We start from the raw sequence: 17,575 nt of genomic DNA, 5'->3' as shown, positions 1-17,575 counted from the left end.
ATAATTTAGGTCTAGCAGTTCTAATAGCATGCTAGAGTCTACGTGAGAAGACCAACATAGGGAAAGATGACACTGAAGTCCCACGTCTCGGCAGATCACTTCGTATCTTGCAGGAAAGCTTGCTTTGTGCCCCCAGTCACAGCAGGTGAATTTGGTAGTTCCCCTATACCTGGAAGACCTCCCCCTGCAGAATCTTGCACAGCACGCCCGCCCTCCCCTGTCAGAGGGAGACAGCTGGTCCACAGTACTCTGCTCAGCTTTGAGGGTTGTGGGGCTCTGAGAGCAAACAGCAAAGTGTGAGAAGCCACAGAATATGGCATTTAGGAGCTGGACTTCCAAACTTGAAACTGCCTGGGTTAGAATCCTGGCTCTTCCACCTGGCCACCTGAACTCAGGCAAATTGCTTCACTTCTCTGCGTCTCAGTTTCCTCAATTGGGAAATGAGGCTAATGAGAGCGCCATTAGCTTTGCTGTGAGGAGTGGGTGGTGACTGCCTCCGCACCCAGCAGTGTTCAGTGCACGTCAGCTCTTACTGACCACACTCCGGGCTCCAGGGCCCGGAAACCAGGTTCTCCTCTCTCCACCATTCATTAGCGGTGGCCCTTAAATAGCCATTTAACTTCTCAGATCTCCATTCGCAATCTCTGCAAAACAGGACAACAAGGCCTTCCTTACCTGCTTCTCTGCAGAGAGCTGGGCTCCTCCAATGAGTTTCTCTGAAATTAAATATCCACCTAACACGACCCCAAGAGGGGACAGTCCTACCTAAAGAGCTCGTTAAGGAACAAAAATATAAAGGAACAACAAATAATTTTTAAAGCCTCGTTTGGTTCAAATTATTTAAAACATGAAAACAAACCAGTAACAAAGTATTTTGCTCTTTAAATAGTAAGTGACCAGCAGCCCTCCATCAAACACTATTCACCCTGATGACAAGGTGCATATTAATTGATAATAATATAGGCAGACCACTGTCTCCCATCTCTTCCCACCCTTTCTGGCCATCAAATGTGTGGGAAATAATATATATTTCTTTACATTAGAATTGCACATTTGATGGTGCCAAGGGTTCCAAGCCATGGATTCCCACACAAGCAAGTTTACTTCTTTCTGTCTCCAGCCTGCCTCTTATATTCCTCTGGCTTCAAAATGAAAGGCTCTGCAAGAGAGAGCAGGGCTGGATCATTGCAAATTCTATCTCCAGATAAAATAAAATAAAACAATCAAAAACACATGTCCTCTGGTGGAGCCTGGTGGTTTCTGCATCTCATTACTGCACACAAGTAATAAGTGAGTGGAGGACATTTCAGCAGAGGGCCCTGGGTATTCTTCCTCCGGAGGAATGGTTTAGAGGCCGAAGTGCTAAGGTGCCTGGCATCTCCTTGCTCCTTGCTCCCAGAATTAGCCCTGTGCAGCTGTGATACAAGCCATTGGCCTGGCAGGGGATAGTTATTGTAATGTGGATAGGGGAAGTGTCACAGACCCTATCTGATAGAAAGGGAAGCTCACTGAGAACTTTGATTAGAGTCTTTTCACTGGTGCACCAGTGGCCTGAGAAGAGGACATATTTGGGGAATCCTGACTCCTTGTCCAACAGACTGTGTGGCCCTGGGCAGTTGTCACCTCAACAACCTCTGGCTTCCTTTCTGGACATGCTAGGGCTGGGAGTACGCATCCTCTCTGTAGGATGGGGGTAAAAATTCCAGAAGATCTGTAGATCTGCCTAGAAAGGGGAGTGTTTATCATGATTGGGGATAGGTTGATGATTAAAGGAGCCCCAAGTCTCACTGATTTACAGAACGCTACGTCTTCTATCCCAGGTACCCCAAGCTGTCCGTGAAACACCGGGAGTCCAACACAGCAGGCATCGACATCTTCTCCAAGTTCTCTGCCTACATCAAAAACACCAAGCAGCAAAATAATGCTGGTGAGTGACTCCCTTGCACTGGGAGACCCTGCCCAAGGCATCTTGAGTTTGTCCATGGGCATAACAGATGCTGGGTCCGTAGAAGCCTCTGGAACCAGTGCTACTTGTCATTTGCCCACCTGTGTTCCCCTTGATATAGGGAAGGATCTGCTCCCTGTCTATGCAGGAGGAATGGCCAGTGGGTCTTATTGTGGCATCCAAGGGAGGGATGCTGTTTGCTTCTGAGGCTGCCTTACTGCGCAGCATAACCAACTGCACATAACCGTCCATCTTCCCTGATTCTCGACCCTACCTGTAACCACATGAGAACAACACACTCCTGCTTCCTTCTGGTCCCAGGGGTTGTCTAGAGGCTGTGGGAGGGACAGCACAGTCACCACTGTGGCAGATGCCCAGCTCTGCTTTTTTCCCACTGTAAGAACAGAGGATGCAGTTGGTATTGTTATTAATGCCATTTGAAGGGAACCTTCTGATGCTTGAAGGACTGGGTCAGGTCCTGTGAGGAAAAGAAGAAGGATAAGAGAATTCCTTTGCCCCTGGAATGGGAGGATGAGACCACCTTACAGGCTGGACCCTGGAGCCCAGCACAGAACCAGGCAGAGTAAGAGCTTTGTGAATGAACAAATGAATGATGCGCCATGGACTAAAGCAAGGGGGTTGGGTATGCTAGATGCTCCAGAAGCTCCAGGGGAAAGGAACCTCTTTGGACTTACAAGAACTGGGAAGGGCAGCCACACAGGAGGTGAAGGAGAAGAAACTTTGGCCCAAGCAGAGCAGGTGTGGTTGGGAGTTGTAATGCAGGAATGGCAACAGAGGATCCGGGCTGCACCAAGTGCAGATCTAGACTCTGGGTTTGAAGAAGAAAAAGACACTCCTTAGTCTTCAGTGCTTTAGCTGGGGCAGGGAGAAAGGCTTCAATTTGCAAAAGAGCCAAATAAAAAGACAAGCAGTAAAGGAGGGCTTCATGGACGAGCTGACTAACTGCCAAGCGAAAGCAAAAAATAAATCGCATCAAAGGTGTTCGGGGCAGGAAGAATTCACCTTAGAGTTCTTTGAGAAAGTTCTTGAAGGAGTCTCAGAATTAATTGGCTAAGATCATAGAGTGGAAGATGTGGGGAGGGTAAGAAAACAACGTTAGGGACTGAGACTGGGAAAAGTGGCCGGACCTGTAGCATCGGCCTAGGGGCCTTAGATTTTATCATGTGGGTAATGGCAGCCATGAGAGGTGTGGGAGGGGTGCTAGAAGTGAGTGGCTTTGTGGGGGGGGACCACAAGGAGCAAGCATGTGGGAGATATGGTAAATCTATGCAGTGCTCTTTCTTCACTACCGTGCAGACCCTGCAGCGTGTTGAGTAGCGTCTGCCCCAAATCCAGGCCCCCTGGGAGCTCGGAATGCAACTGTATTGGGAAATAGGGTCTTTGCAGACTTAGGGATCTGGAGATTAGATCATCTTGGATTTAGTGTGGTTCCTAAACCCGGTGACTGGTGCCCTCTTAAGAGCAGAAGGCGTGGAGGCAGGGAGAAGGCCACGGGAAGGCAGGGCGGAGGCTGGAGTGACACTGTCACAAGTCAAAGAGCACTAGCTCTCCGGAAGTGGGAAGGGCAAGGAAGGCCACCTGCTGACACCCGGATTTGGGACTTCTGTCTTTCAGAACTGTAAGGGGGGAAAAAATCTCTGTTGTTTTAATCCACTCAGTTTATGGTACTTTGTCACAGTAGCCCGTCAGAGCCTTCTTGGGGAAGTCAAGTTCATGCTGCTCTCCCAGTAGAGGACACAGAAGCAAATGAGAGGACCAGTGACTTGTCCCAGCGCTGGTGTTTGAACCCAGCTTTCAGATTCCACATCCAGTGTCCTGTCCTCTCAGCCACAAATATCTGCTTTCATACTTGTCAAAGTGCCCTGAGAAAGATTATCTCCCATTTGAGCCTACCAGATTTTTTAGATTATAAATGGCATTTACATATTATCCGTATTTACAATTCTCCTGTTCCCAAAGCCAAAGCAACAATTTCCACCAAACCCAGCATATCAATTTCTTATAAACTCAATACTCTCCAATTTTCATTGTTTCTCCTTCTTCTGTTTCACCCTGTTTTTCTCTGTAATGGGTTTTGCCCTGTGACTCCGTCTTCCCCTAACTCATTTGCACATTTCAAAGCTGCAGGATTTCTGCCTTCCCAAAGAGCCCGACCCCCAGATGTGCTGTTCCCTTCACCTTCCTTTTCTTGACACCACACATTCCTTCATTGAGGCTAGAACTCGCCCTCCTGCTCCCTTCTCTGTACTTGTCCTTTGCCCCAACCCTACCCCCAGATGTGGTCAGCTGGATCCAGTTCTCAGGCTGAGCAGGCCAGCGGCCACGGCTCCTGCAGGGCTGCCCCCTGCAGAGAGCAGCATGGCCCCCATGTTGGGGTCCATACCCGCTCTGCTCTGTCAGACTTCTGGGCCGGCAGCCTCTGCCATCTCTGCAGGAGCCTCAGCATTCAACTCCAGGCCCTCCTTGGCATGACTGCCTACTGTCCCTCACCATTTTTATCCCTGGATCTTCAAGTCCACCTTTGCCTCCGGCACGCTTTCTTGCATTTTCCTTCTTTTCTTTTCTCTTGAGCAGAACCTTCCCCCCACCATCTCGTCACTGATGCCCCAGCCCCTATACGCGCACTGGCTGTGGTTATGGGCTTTTCCTTCCCTTTGACAGGAAGGCATAACGTGGCAGCGGATCATCTCTCTATTCCCATGGGGGTTATAGGGCCTGCCAAGTAAAATTTCTCTATTGTTACACAGTCTCAGAAGTCCCCAGCTCCTGAATCCCTGACTCCCACCTTTCCCAATCTCAAGAGAATTGTCCATTAGTTTTTACATCTAGCCATTAGTTTATTCATTCGACAAGCACAGATTGCATGGAGTGATGACAAGTATGAATGTTTAAAGGGCTCATCTCGGGTGCCCGGCACTGTGCTGTGTCCTGGACACTGTGTGCGCTGACCACACACAGGGGCTGTATATTGCATAAACAGGCAGTTACTGGCCTGGGGTTGAGTCCCAGCCCTTCTAGCTGCCCAACTGTGCTCGTGAGATTTATTGTGTCCAAGCCCGTTTTTGCATCTGTAAAGTGGACTTAATAATACCTTCAGTTTCTTCATCTGCCAAATGAGGCGATTAATAGCATAGCCAAGGTTTTAAAGAACATTCATTTGTTTTATAAGTTGGTGCCTTTACCACAGTACCTGGGATAGCAACTGCTCATTGAATGTTAATTTTGATTATTGTGATTGTCGAGAGAATGGGACAAACATAAATATTGACATCAGAAACCGCTGCCTCAGCTCTCCCTCCCCTCCCCGCCCCGTCAGCACTTCCAAATCTCCCACACTTTAGTTTTTTTTGCTTTTTAAACTTTGTTTCCCAAGTCTCATCAAAGAGTGCTGGTGGATTGGGCTGGATCTCATCCCTCAGCATTGTCGCATTTCTCTTGGTTCCCAAGTCGTGGTTTTGCGCTCTGCTTTGTGGCCTCCTTCTTCTGTAATCACTAGATCCAAGTCCCCTCGGTCTGCTGTATCCAATCACTCCTCCGTGTCCCCCCACCCCCATCCTTTCCAAACTTTCTCTTCACGTAAACGTAGCCTGGATTTTCTCATGACTGGGTCAGAAGACCCCACATTTCGTCCGTTGCTACACGGACAGTTGCTTCGTTTTCTTGTCTCTTGAGATCTCCCACCCCAACCCTGGTTTTGGGGACAAGGACAAGTACTGTGTCTCTGAACTTGTGTTTCCTGTGGCTTAGAGGCAGGTGGCTTTGTGTGGTTCAGCTTGCAGACTCTGAAGCCCACTCTCTGGGTTCAGACCCCAGCTTTGCCTCTTGCTCTCCTTGTGGGATAGGGCAGGTATGCCTCGGTTTCTTTGTCTGTAAAATGGGAGCAGTAACTGTACATACCTCCTAGGTATACTGGGAGTCGTGCCCACCGCCGGGGTCAAGACCAGCTGGTGTTCTGAGCAGTTATCCAGGGCGGATGATTGTACCTCAGCAGAGAGTTCTGGGATAAAAATGTAGCTCGAGGGGTTATACATATCGGGACAATTAAGCCCGCGAGTGAGAAGAGGGCACCCTGAAGATCAGGCCCAAAGATCGCGCACACTCATGGGAGGGCAGGGAGAGGAAGCACAGAGGACCAGTGAGAGGACCAGTGAGAAGGACCAGCAAGGGGGGAGGAGGAGATCGGGGGTGGGTGACAGGAAGAGGATCGTGAAGGCGGTGAAGGAAAGCTTTGGAAAGATTAAGAGAGAGTGCTCCGTGAGAGAAGATGCTGCTTAGAAAGTCCAGAGAGCCCTTAGCCTGTGGTGTGCAGCTAAGGAGAAGTCCTGTTATCCTCTGACTGTTTTTCTCCTGTGCATCAGCCCGTTCCTCACACCCGAGAGAGCCTCAGCTGGTGGAGGACATAGGCCCTTCTCCCTCAGAGGGGGAGATGTACTGGGACTTCAGGAATGGGACTAGAACCCACGTGGAGGGGTGCTGTGCTGGAGAGGGAGGAGCAAGGGTGCAATGAGACTGGCTGGAGAGGCCCCTGCTCTGGGCCCTGTGCTTCACTTTTCCAGGCCTGCGGGGAGAAGCTGTGTCAGGGTTTAGTACTGGGGATAGTTTATAGAGTGCTGAAGCAGGAGTACTGGGGAGGGCACAAGCGCCGCTGTCCACCCTACTTTCGGTCCATCCCATATCATCCCTGTTGGTAAGTCAGCTCTGTCCTCACCCTGAACGGCTCCTTCTGCTCCCCATGTGATGAAGCCGGCCTCCACCTCCTCCATCTCTCTCTGCAAATAGTTCTGTGAAACAGCCCTCACCGGCTGCCAGCTCCATGCACCTTCCTCTGAGTTGCCACTGCACACACAGACTCCAGGACCCAGGATGGCAGCGGCCTGCCAGGTGCTCGGTGCCACTGTCCCCACTTCTAGTCCACACTGCCTCCCCTGTGGGGACACCGGTTTGGCTCCTGGGATTTGTCTCTTCCTCTCAGGGTTTCTTTCTCAGTCACCGCCTAGAGGATCTCCACTTCTTCCTCTGAATATTCACCTTAACGTTTTGTATTTCTTATGCTCAAATTGCCATTTTAACAAAAAACAAATTGCCATTTGTCTAAAAACTTCTAACAAATCTCTTGACTTTCAAGAAATCAATTTTACTTACCATAATTTAGGCAGAAAATACTAGATTTTACTTTATTTTCCCCACTCGCTCTTTTTCCTTATGAGTCAATCCAGTCAGTTCTCATGGTTCATCTGACGGGCTGTCCGTACTGCATGTTCCGGGTGATTAATAAGTGGATTTAATGTCCGTCTTCAGTTCTCTGCTCTTTTCTACAAAGCTTTTCAGATTTAGGGGCTACACGTGTTTTTTTGTTACTTGGATGAATTCTACAATGCTGAAGTCAGGGGTTTTAGTGTCCCTATCACCAGAATAGTGTACATTGTACTCAACAGGTCGATGTTTATCCTTCTCTCCTCCTAGGTCCATATGGCTCTTCAGGACCACATGGTTAGCCCCCACTTTGTTTTTCCATTCTGAGATACTTCATGTAGGACAAGGGTCTCCAGTTCCATCTAAGTTGCTGCAAAAGATGTTCTTTCAGCCCTTAGGATGGCTGAGTAGTACAGCAGTACCATGGTATGTGTATGTGTGTATAACATTTTCTTTATCCACTCATGAACTGATGGGAACTGAGCTGGATTCCATATCTTTGCACTGTGAATTGTGCTGCGTCTCAGTTACAGGAGTTTTCTTTTGTGTGCTGTTGTTGTTGTGGTGTTTGTTTTTTTAAATAACAATTACTTCTTTGGGTACATACCCAGTAGTGGGATTGTTAGACAGCATCGTAGGTCTACTTATAGATCTTTAAAGACTGTCTGCCCTGTGTTCCGTAGAGGTTGTACTGGTTTACGTTCCCACTGACCGTGTGTACGTGTTCCTTGTTCATCACGTCTGAGCCAACATCTATTCTTTTTTGACTTATCTGTCATGTTCATTCTGTTAGGGGTAGGGCTGTACCTCACTGTGTCTTTAATTTGCATTTCTGCCGTGATTAGTGATGTTGAGCAACAAGTGCTTCTTCTTACTAATTTGAAGGTCCCTTTTTTCTTTCCTCCAGGCCTCTCACATTTCTCTCAGACTTAGTTGATATTCCTGCCCGGAATTGCCATCTCTGTTTTGGGGACAAGCATCTATCCTCCTGTGCTTCTGCCCCTTTTCTTTTCGGCGGGAGAGGAGCCCCATATCCCTCCCGCTCCGCTGCCCTCTGCCTTGTTCCATCCTTCCTCCTTCCCTCCCACCGCCACAGGACTCTCTTTCCCCTACTAAGAGGCCTAAGAAGTCCCGACACAATCTCTCTGTATCTAGTCTGTACATCACACCCAGTCCCAGGCCTTCGGCCCCCCAGGCTGCCGGTACCACGTGTTTCTGTACTCAATGGCATTTTTCCCAGTTTGGATGATTTCAGTCTTTCAAGACTTCCTTTGAATTCCCTCTTCTCTTCTCCTTCAGGTCCACTTTTCTCTCTTATTTCCGTTTCTGTATTCCTGTGTCTTGGGGGCCTTCTTTCCATGTTAAAATTTATATTCTACTTGTTCCAGAAAGGCTTTATAGCTGCTCAAAGGGACGCATAAAGCACAGCAAGTCAACACATGCACGAAGGAGGTGAGAAAGGAAAACACGGAGAGACGCATAAAGTGGAGCTGGGGTGAGCTGAAGTCCCAGCGGTGGCGACCTCTGTGCCTGTCTCACAGCAGGGAAGCCTGCAAATTTGGCTCTAAACCTGCCAAGCAGACACAGTGAAAAGGGGCCCCTAGTCAGCTCCAGCTTGGTTCTCCCAGAAGATAGAAACCAAGCAGCCTCCCTGAGAATAACAAATATTCCTGCTGTGAACCTCAGGGACAGAGGAGTTGTTATTTCCGTTTTTGTTGGCTCTCGCTCCAGCAGCTTCTCTGCCCTGGGCTGTAGCCCCCAGGCCTGTAGAGGCCAGGCTGACTCCTCCCGGTGCCTCCTCTCATCCTCCCTGCAGTCCCGCCTCCGCCCTGCCCTGGGTTGCAGTGCTCCCGTCTGTCTGTTGTTCACCAGCATCTGAAGCTCACTTTCTTTTCTCTTTATCTTCTCCTAAAGACTCAGGAGACCTTTCTGCAGCTGCAGGCCCATATCACCAACCTCCCTGCTCTTCTCTGTCCTGGACATGGAGCAGCCTCCCTGGGTCTGTCTTTTTTTCTCATATCCAACAGGCTTCTGTGCTGCATTTGCAAAGCTGTGCCTTTCACTGTCAAGGTTGCAAGAGTTCTCTTTATGGAAGACTCTACGATGTTCCAGCATACTCCTCCTAATAAAGGACAAGTATTTTAGGAGGAGTGTACTCCAACACACTCCCCAAGTATACTACTTCTAACTTCCCAAATAAAGTCCTAGAACCTTCCTTGGAATCTGTGGCACAGTGCTGTGTGCTTAGGGAGTGAGGACTAGGCTCGGATTGAACTCTCTCTCTCGCCCTTCATTAGTTATAATGGTAGTGGTTATATTTCCCAAACTGAAAATGTCTAACAAATTGCCTTCACTGAAAATAATCAAATTATAAGGAATTGGTACTGCCCCAGAAAATCCGGGGCACATGTCCCCAAATGAAAAGCACCTGGCCAAGGCTGAGCCCTCTGTTCCCCCCTTTCCTTGCAGTCCAAATCCAAGCCTGGCCACCATTGCAGGGGCAGGTGAGCGCATCCCAGTTCATACCCCTTCCTGGCTCTGGATCCTTTGCTGGGACAAATAGGTAGCCGTTAGCCACAAAGGCCTCTGAGCAGTCTTGGTTCAGTTTCCAAATGAAGGCCAACAGTGAGTGGCCTGTTCTAAGGCTCACATCAGTGGATTCCTGGCACCTGGAAGTGAGCGGTGTGCTCCCTGGGCTTACTCTGAGAAAACTGATCATCCCACCCACGTAGCGTGGAGGAAGACTCACTCTCTGGTTATTCCAGGAACCTCAAGGAACTCATAATTGGGATGATCATTCCCACCTGAGGGGAACATGATCAAAGGGTTACACTGTGGCTCTTATTAACGCAATATCAATTACTGTCACCCTGCCTCTCTTGTCTCCCCTCCTTGTCCCCTCCAGGCCTCCTGAAAGGCAGCATGGGCAAGCCAGCCACAGCTGCACGCCTTGCTCCTGGCTGTTTCCTTCCTCCATTCAGGCCCCAATCTCCAAATTGCTCTAGTCTTGTCCTTGTAAGAGGTACACCCTGCAGGTATCTCTGGCTGGTGCTGGTGGACAAGGAACTTGTCTATATCACTAGCAATCTTCCTCTCCCTGCCAGGTTCTCAGTGCTTTGTGTCCATACCAGCTTGTCCCTGTCCTTGCACCCCCAGACTGCCTGGCCAGACCACACCAACTGACCAGCTCCTGCAGCCTGCTCTTCTCCTCCTTCTCAGGATGGACCCCTCACTACTTTTTAATAAAACCCCAAGACTAGAAATATATTAAGCCAGATTATCCCCACTTGATGTATAGAAAATTGAGGCTTACAGATTTCAGCTCTACGTTAGGAAGTTTACGCTTAAATCTGTAGAACGGAGTGCCAACTACTGAAGTGAGTATCCTATCAGCCGGAGAGACAAAAAGAGATGGGAGACAGGAACTGGCTGATCTAAGATGTTGTTGATTGTAAGATGTTATTACTTTAAACACCCCTACGAAATAAACAAACAAAAATGCTTACACTCAAACAAAAAGTGCTGTCACTAAATTTCATCACAAGATATAGTCTGATTTCAAAGATATCAATGTGTGAAAAAATGTGCATCTAGTCTTGATTCTCATAGTCCTTTGCAGATGGAACCTTCTATTATTTCCTTGAGGCTAATCCAGTGAAATGTCAGACCTCCCCTTCTGCTTGAGCTTGAGTGACTCTGTTAGAGATGCTGGGTTCAAACCCAGCCCTGGTCAAAAAAAAAAAAGAAAGGAAAGAAAGAAATGGATTCATGCTCAGCATTGCTTTCAGATCCCGCTGGGGTAGGTGAACTAACTCCACATCCAGTCAAGTGTCAACTCTGCCCTCTGTCCCTCTTGACTGGAAATAGCACTTAACTCTTAACTCAGGGATTGGAGAACTTTTTCTTGAAAAGGTCAGATTGCAAATATGTTAGACTTTGCAGGCTCCATAGTGGGCTCTGCCAGACTCTTCTCAGGTCTCCTGTTGGAGTCATAAAGCAGCCACAGACAGCATGAAAGCGCAGAATGGCTGTGCTCCAGTACAGCTTCATTTATGGATGAGGAACCTTGAGTTTCACATCATTTTCATGTGTCACAGAATGTTATTCTTTCGACTTTTTTTTTTTTTTTTTAAGTCTTTGCTTGAGGACACCGTAAAATAGGTGGTAGGCTGGGTTTGGCCCTGGGACTGTAATTCGCCAGCCTTTGTCTTAGGCAGTCCCAGGCTAAGATAGCAAGGTCTCTTCATTTCTGCACGCCTCAGCCTCCTCATTTGCAAGGGCAGGTGGTGACGTGCTCATAGCATTGTCATGTTAATTACACCAGTTAATGCATATGAAGCATGAGGACTGTTCCCGGCACAGTAGGAACCAATTTGTGATGGCTATTGCTACTGCTACTGTTGATTCTGCTGCTGCTGTTAATTTCACGAATGGCACCCACCTCTGGCTATCCCTGGAGTCCGCTTTGGAGCGGGCAGCGCAGCTGTCCCTACAATGTAGGAGCATGTGCTGCCCTCTTCTGGCAGGCAGAGGAATCAACGCCAAACCGTTACTCACCAAAGGAGGCCTGTGGGTTTCCAGTGTCGTCCTGTACAGGGATGGACTCAGTTGCTGTACCTAAGTTCTGGGGTTGCCAGCCAGACAAGGCCAGGTCTCCTTCAGAGGTGCAAAGCCACCTTCCATTATCTTCCCTCCTCATCAAGGAACCAGCTGCCCCAACTGCTGCTTTCTCCCTTCCCTCTCCTCCCCCCACAACCTCGTCTTTTCATTTGTGAACATCCTTGACCTGAAATAGAAAAGCATTTGAAAATATTCAGGGCAGCCTGGGAGGGCTGTCAGCCTGGAGCTAACAAGCTCCTTGCTATCGAAGGCCTGGTGCGTTCCCCCCACAGCATCCTAGAAGGCCTGGTGCGTTCCCCCCACAGCATCCTAACAGGCAGCTGCTGTTGGGCCGAGGGCAGGAGGAGGGGTTTGGAGAGGTGGGGCACTTTCTCCAGATCCCCAGGATGTGGGGAGCCACGTTTGACAGAGAGCATGTGTATTTATTTCAAGCCACAAATCCAATCACAAGGCACTTCATGCCCTTTGCCCTCTCTCCCTCCCCCACCCTCTGCCCCCTGTCACTGTGGGTCTGGCCTTTCCCTGGGTCACAGGCTTGGTTCCGCTGTTCATTGTGCTAGGGGTAAAAAGCAGTGGGCATTCGGGTCGTAATTACTCCACAGCATGCGCAGAAACAGCAGTCATGCCGCTGAGGTGGCAGTGGGGCTCCATGTCCACCCTGTGGGATGTGCCCAGCACTTCTGGAGGAGCACAGCTGTGTCCCAGCTCAGGGACAGCGAGTCCTGGGAAGACCTCAGCCCCACAGGGGGCCTATCAGGCTGTTGGCTAGACAGGGGCTCCTGGGTGGTCACAGCGACCACCGCTGCGATCAGGATCACACGTGACAGCCTTGCCACTTCCTCATAAAGCAGCCATTGCGGTCTCCTTTCTGAAAGCCTCGGGTCACAAAGGGACCCTTCAGCCTGCCTTCCTTGGCAATCCCTGTGTGTGAATAGCCAACTCGGGGTATTTTGTTTGTTTGTTTGTTGGGTTAACGTTTTGCTTTGATTAGCATTCTTGCAAGGAAAAACAAATAACCTCGCTCAGTGGACCGGGGTCTGGCGGGCCCTGTAAAGTTGCATGCCCTGGTCCCGGCCCACTTGGAGTGGCCTTGAGGCTAAAAGCAAGGCTGAGGGGAAGGGGGCCAACACTTCCTCTGGCACCTCCCACGAGCAGCCCAGGGATTCCTCCAGAGGGCCTTTGATTTGGTTCATTATTGAGGTGGATGCTTGCAATTTATAATTTAGCAAATCTTGTTCCTGAAATGAATCCTTGGGCAGTCGTAAGGAAGGCGACCGGGGGCAGGCTGGGGAGGAGGGACTGGGAAGGTGGGTCCTGCGTGGGTGGGCGCATTCATTAGTGGAATTCTGCTGTGTGGGCTCCCGAGGAGAGTCAAGCGGAGACCACCAACACCATTCCATGTGGTGGAATTTCCCGCTGTCTGACCAGAATGAGTTCTCCTGGTCTGGCCTGGACTCAGATCAAGACCTGGGGAATAAAGGAACATTAAACGACTAATTTGCACACAAGTTAAATGTTCTTTCACCTCGCACTACCTTACCTCATCCTATGCAACCAACACCTCTTGTCTCTGTGCAGTCTACACACCGGGACTAAATACATTCTCCGTCTCTCTGTCTCTGTCTCTGTCTCTGTCTCTCTCTCACACACACACACACACACACACGCACACACAGATTGTGTATGTTCTGACGTTTCTGTGTATTTAGCAAAGGCCATCACATACCTCCTTAAATAAACAGTCTGATTTCAATTAATCTAAAAAACATCGTGCTTACATGCACAGTGCAGTTATATTCATGATGGGACCTGACAGGGATCTCACAGCTGTACCCCTAAGCACAAGGGGTTTAGACCACAGTGTGTACCAGGGGGTGAAGGTCAGGCACGTCACGGTTGGTTTATTACTCCGCTCATGACCCCTTGTCTGTGGTTAGGACGTAGTGCTGAGGGAAAATGTTCCACCTCTCTGCCAGCTCTTAGGGGAGAATGGCTTCCGGGTAAATGAACATGTAACACGGATTTCCTCCTTGTTGGTAGAACTGGGGCTGAACATAACAAGATGCAAAACCCAGGTGGTGTGCTGAACCTTCTAGCAAAAACTTCAAACACCCTGATTTATAAACCCCTTTTGTCAAACTTGTCACTATCTGGTCCCAGGACAATGGACAACGTTCTCTCCATTTCCCAAGGAAACCCTGGAGAAGGGGAGCACTGCTCAGAAGACGCGGCGGAGCCAGGACACACCAGACGTTTCTCAGCTTTCAAACGCTTTGGCTGCAAACTACTATGACTAAAACATCAGAACTGAAACCGGGGCTTAGATCCAGTCTGGTATTCTGAATTTATCAGTGGCTTAGAGAGGATAATTTGTTGGGGAAAAAGTTTCTACACAGAATTTTGACTTAAAAACCACTAGTTGTCTTTAAAATCTTGCTCTAGAACTGTCTGTCAGGAAGGCCTCTGCTTCACCTCAGGTCTCAGCCTGACTAGCCTCACAAGCTAAAGTCACATGCATTTAAGACTTCAGTGTAAGGTAGCGCTTCTTTTTTTTTTTTTTTTTTCTTTTTATTTGTCTTGTTAGCCAGAGCATTTTCTCCCTTAAATGTACATTTGAATCACCTGGATGTTGTAGGGGACGAATAGGTTCTTAGCTGGAAGGGATCCCCAGTAACCAAAGACAGGTTACCAAGAGAAAAACAAGCAGAAGTTTATTAGCATGTATATTTCATACACACCTGGGAGACACCCAGGGAATGAGCAGCTCTCAAAAAGGATGCTTTGAGTTCTGGTTTATAGTATAGCATCTTCAACTAAGGACAGCAAAGTTTTAGAGCAGTGACAAAGGAAAAGAACTTTGCGTTTCTAGGGGCAGCAACTCAAGAGGAAGGCAAATGAATGATAGATAAAGGCCAGTTAGTTAGTAAAGCTTGTTGGTGCGGATTCCCCTGGGACCATGTCTAAGCGGTCTTCAGTGATTGCCTTGGTAGAAGGGGGATAGGACGCCTTTTGCCTTTGTAAATCTCTGTCCTGCTGTTAGGCAAATAGAGGGAGGTCAGAGAGCTTTCCTGCATCTGCTGCTTCTTAATCGTCCTCATCTCAATAGTCCCTCAGACTTCAGGGTGGCATCTTCCAGTCTCCCACAGGTCTTGTTACAAAGCAGAAATTGAGGCGGTGGATCCAGGGCAGGGCCTGAGAACAACTTGCGATTCTGATGCAATGTGTCCAGGGCTGTGCTCAGAGGAGTGGGTTCTGGGCAGCTGTCCTCATGAGGGCACAGGCTGGGTGTGTCTCCATCGTTGTCATCCTCAGAGGCAGCCCAGCATCCGACCCAAAGCTGGGGCTCTATGAACGGATCATATCCTGGAACTCTTCCAGATGCCCAGACCCTCTCTGTGCCTTTACCTGAAAAGCTGCCCCCTGTCTCTGCCCCGACTGGTCATTGTCGAGGGAGCTTCCTCCAGCTGCAGTCCTATCCCTCCCTGGAACCCTCAGTTTTTAAAAGCCTCCTCTCACTTTGCAGGCCCGTCTGTGCTCCAGGTTCTATTTCTTTGCAACTCCCTTAGTCTTTCTGTGACAAGACCTGTCTTTTGCCTGAGAACGTATTTTGCTTTTGTAACCTCAGTTAGATAAAATGAAGCTTCATGGTGAAAAATCTGAATCATCTCAGAAGTGTGGAAATCTGAGCAGTTCCCCTCACTAGGGCTATCGGTGCGATGGTGTTTTCTTAAGTGGAATTTTTCTTTTCACCTTTATTTTTATACCTACATTCAAGGGAAATTATATTTGGTGTTAAAGGTGATACTTTACCGAGAGTCAAAAGAGAAAACCTGGAAGGCTAAATTCTTGTGTTCTTTCAGCGAGAAGCCACAGGTCAAATTATTTTTCTAAGAACCCTAATGGAAGAAGCATTTAATGATCTGGATCATAGTAAACACGTTTCTCAGGGCTCATGCACAGAGCCCTGTCCATTCCTGAATATTTTGTGGGAGGGAGGTTTGAACCACATGACCTCTCAGGCCCGCAGCACTCAGCTCTAACTCTCTGACGGTCACGTGCCCATTAAGGTTTGTGGTGATGCTTATTCATGTTTGTTTCCATTGTGGGGACCCCAAAGGTAAATTTCCCTCAACACTTTGCCTGGGTCTGGCCCTGCCTTGGGTCAAACTAGGTCATTTGGCTGAGAGGTGCAGGTATGTTTACCTTTGGGCTTGATGACGAAATGGCTGGGAGGGCATCTCAGACCCAACTATCAGAATCCCTTCATTTATTCCTTAAGAGACGGAATGTTATCATTATACAAAGAAAGGAAACCACTGTAGGTCCTCTGAAGAGTTAAAGCCAGTTACATAAGCATATAGAGACACAGAGTCACATGACCTTGGCGTCCCTCATCTTTTCTCAGACTCCACTGAATAGCTCATTTGTTCAACAAATACTTATTCAATAATAGGCACTGTGCAAGGTGCTAGAATAAAAATGGAATGATGAAATATTGGCAAGACCTATGTGTACTGGCAAAGGTTGGATTTGGCTGTATGTAATAGAAACTTGATTACCACGACTAAAGCAAACACTTCTTTTGTTTTACAATAAAACCTGTCTCTCATTTTACCACGAGCCATGCCCTGTTCTAGGCACTCTTGATAAATGTTTACTTCTTAGTAGGAGTTTGTTTTTCTCACCTAACAAGAAGTCCAGTGACTAGAGAGTTCCAGGCAAAAGTAGTTGCTTACAAGAGTCATGGATTCCACTCCTTCAATTCATTAATCACCAGAGGTAGTGTATGATTTTTATTTTCGTGTCACACGATGGTTGCTCTGCTTCCAGACATTACATCTGAGTTCCAAGCAGTGCCAGCTGCATTTGTCTTGTCTTTCCCAGACTTCACTGTGTCTCATTTGCCGTAACTCGGCCATTCAGCCTGCCCTCGCTGGAAGTCCGGGAGTCTGGCAAGATGAGTATTTGAGTGGGCACATTGCTACTCTGAAAAAAAAATCTGGGTTCTGTTTTCTATTAGTAACAAAGAAGGGGGAAAGAGGATTCTTGCATATAATTCACTTTTAAGTTAAGGTAATTTTTCCCCCTATGGTGAAAATATCTGATTTAGTCATTGCCAAAAAAGACACATTATTTCAAATTCTCCTTTGGGTTTGACAAAATCTGAGTCATTATCTCGCCTGTATTTTAGGAAACAGAAGTATAGCATTGCACGTTTAATTTACAACACTCTACTTCAAACTTTAGAAGACATAGGACTGTAGTAAAAGCCGTGCAGCTAAGACAGCCAGTGGGGAGCTTCTCCCGCTTCACTGTAATTCACATGGGGACACATGAGGGGCAGCCAGGGAATGGCTCTGAGCAAGGGGTGGGGGGAGGTCTGGGTATAAGTAGAGCATATCTAGGGAATTCTGAAAGGGATGGGGCACCCCAACCTTTAAGGTTGGCCCATTCCACCAGTCTCAGGAAGAAGGTTTACCACGGTGGGACCGTGATTATGGCCATAGAGTCAGAATAAAAGGACCAGGTGAATATTCCTGTTCGTATTAGTGTTTATGAAACTCAAGGAAAGACTCTGCATAATGTGTCTGGGGTGACTTCCTCAGGGCAGAGGACTAGGTGAGCCCAATATTTCTCAAGCAGGAACAGAAGCAAGAGCCACATTTTTCTTGCAGCTTTAGGAATGTGCTGGCTTTTTTGTGCGCTTTGACTCCCATACATCAGCATGTGCACATTGCACGTAAAGACCACCTGCTGTATGCCAGACACCGAGCTAAGCCTTCTCGACAGGTGCTG

General features: G+C 48.3%; 1 protein-coding gene across 2 annotated transcripts in view; it reads left to right on the top strand.

The window, feature by feature from the left end:
* CLIC5 (chloride intracellular channel 5) overlaps nucleotides 1-17,575 on the top strand; it is a 150,756-nt gene that overhangs the window by 117,550 nt on the left and 15,631 nt on the right. For both annotated transcript variants that reach the window (XM_003789238.2, XM_003789237.2), the window contains exon 4: nucleotides 1,821-1,927. In XM_003789238.2, the coding sequence (XP_003789286.1) occupies nucleotides 1,821-1,927 (107 nt within the window). The remainder of the gene's footprint in view (nucleotides 1-1,820; nucleotides 1,928-17,575) is intronic.

The sequence above is a fragment of the Otolemur garnettii genome, unplaced genomic scaffold, assembly GCF_000181295.1.
Source record: "Otolemur garnettii isolate 467f Iridium unplaced genomic scaffold, OtoGar3 scaffold00031, whole genome shotgun sequence".
NCBI lineage: Eukaryota > Metazoa > Chordata > Mammalia > Primates > Galagidae > Otolemur > Otolemur garnettii.
This window is presented reverse-complemented; position numbering and strand designations above follow the sequence as displayed.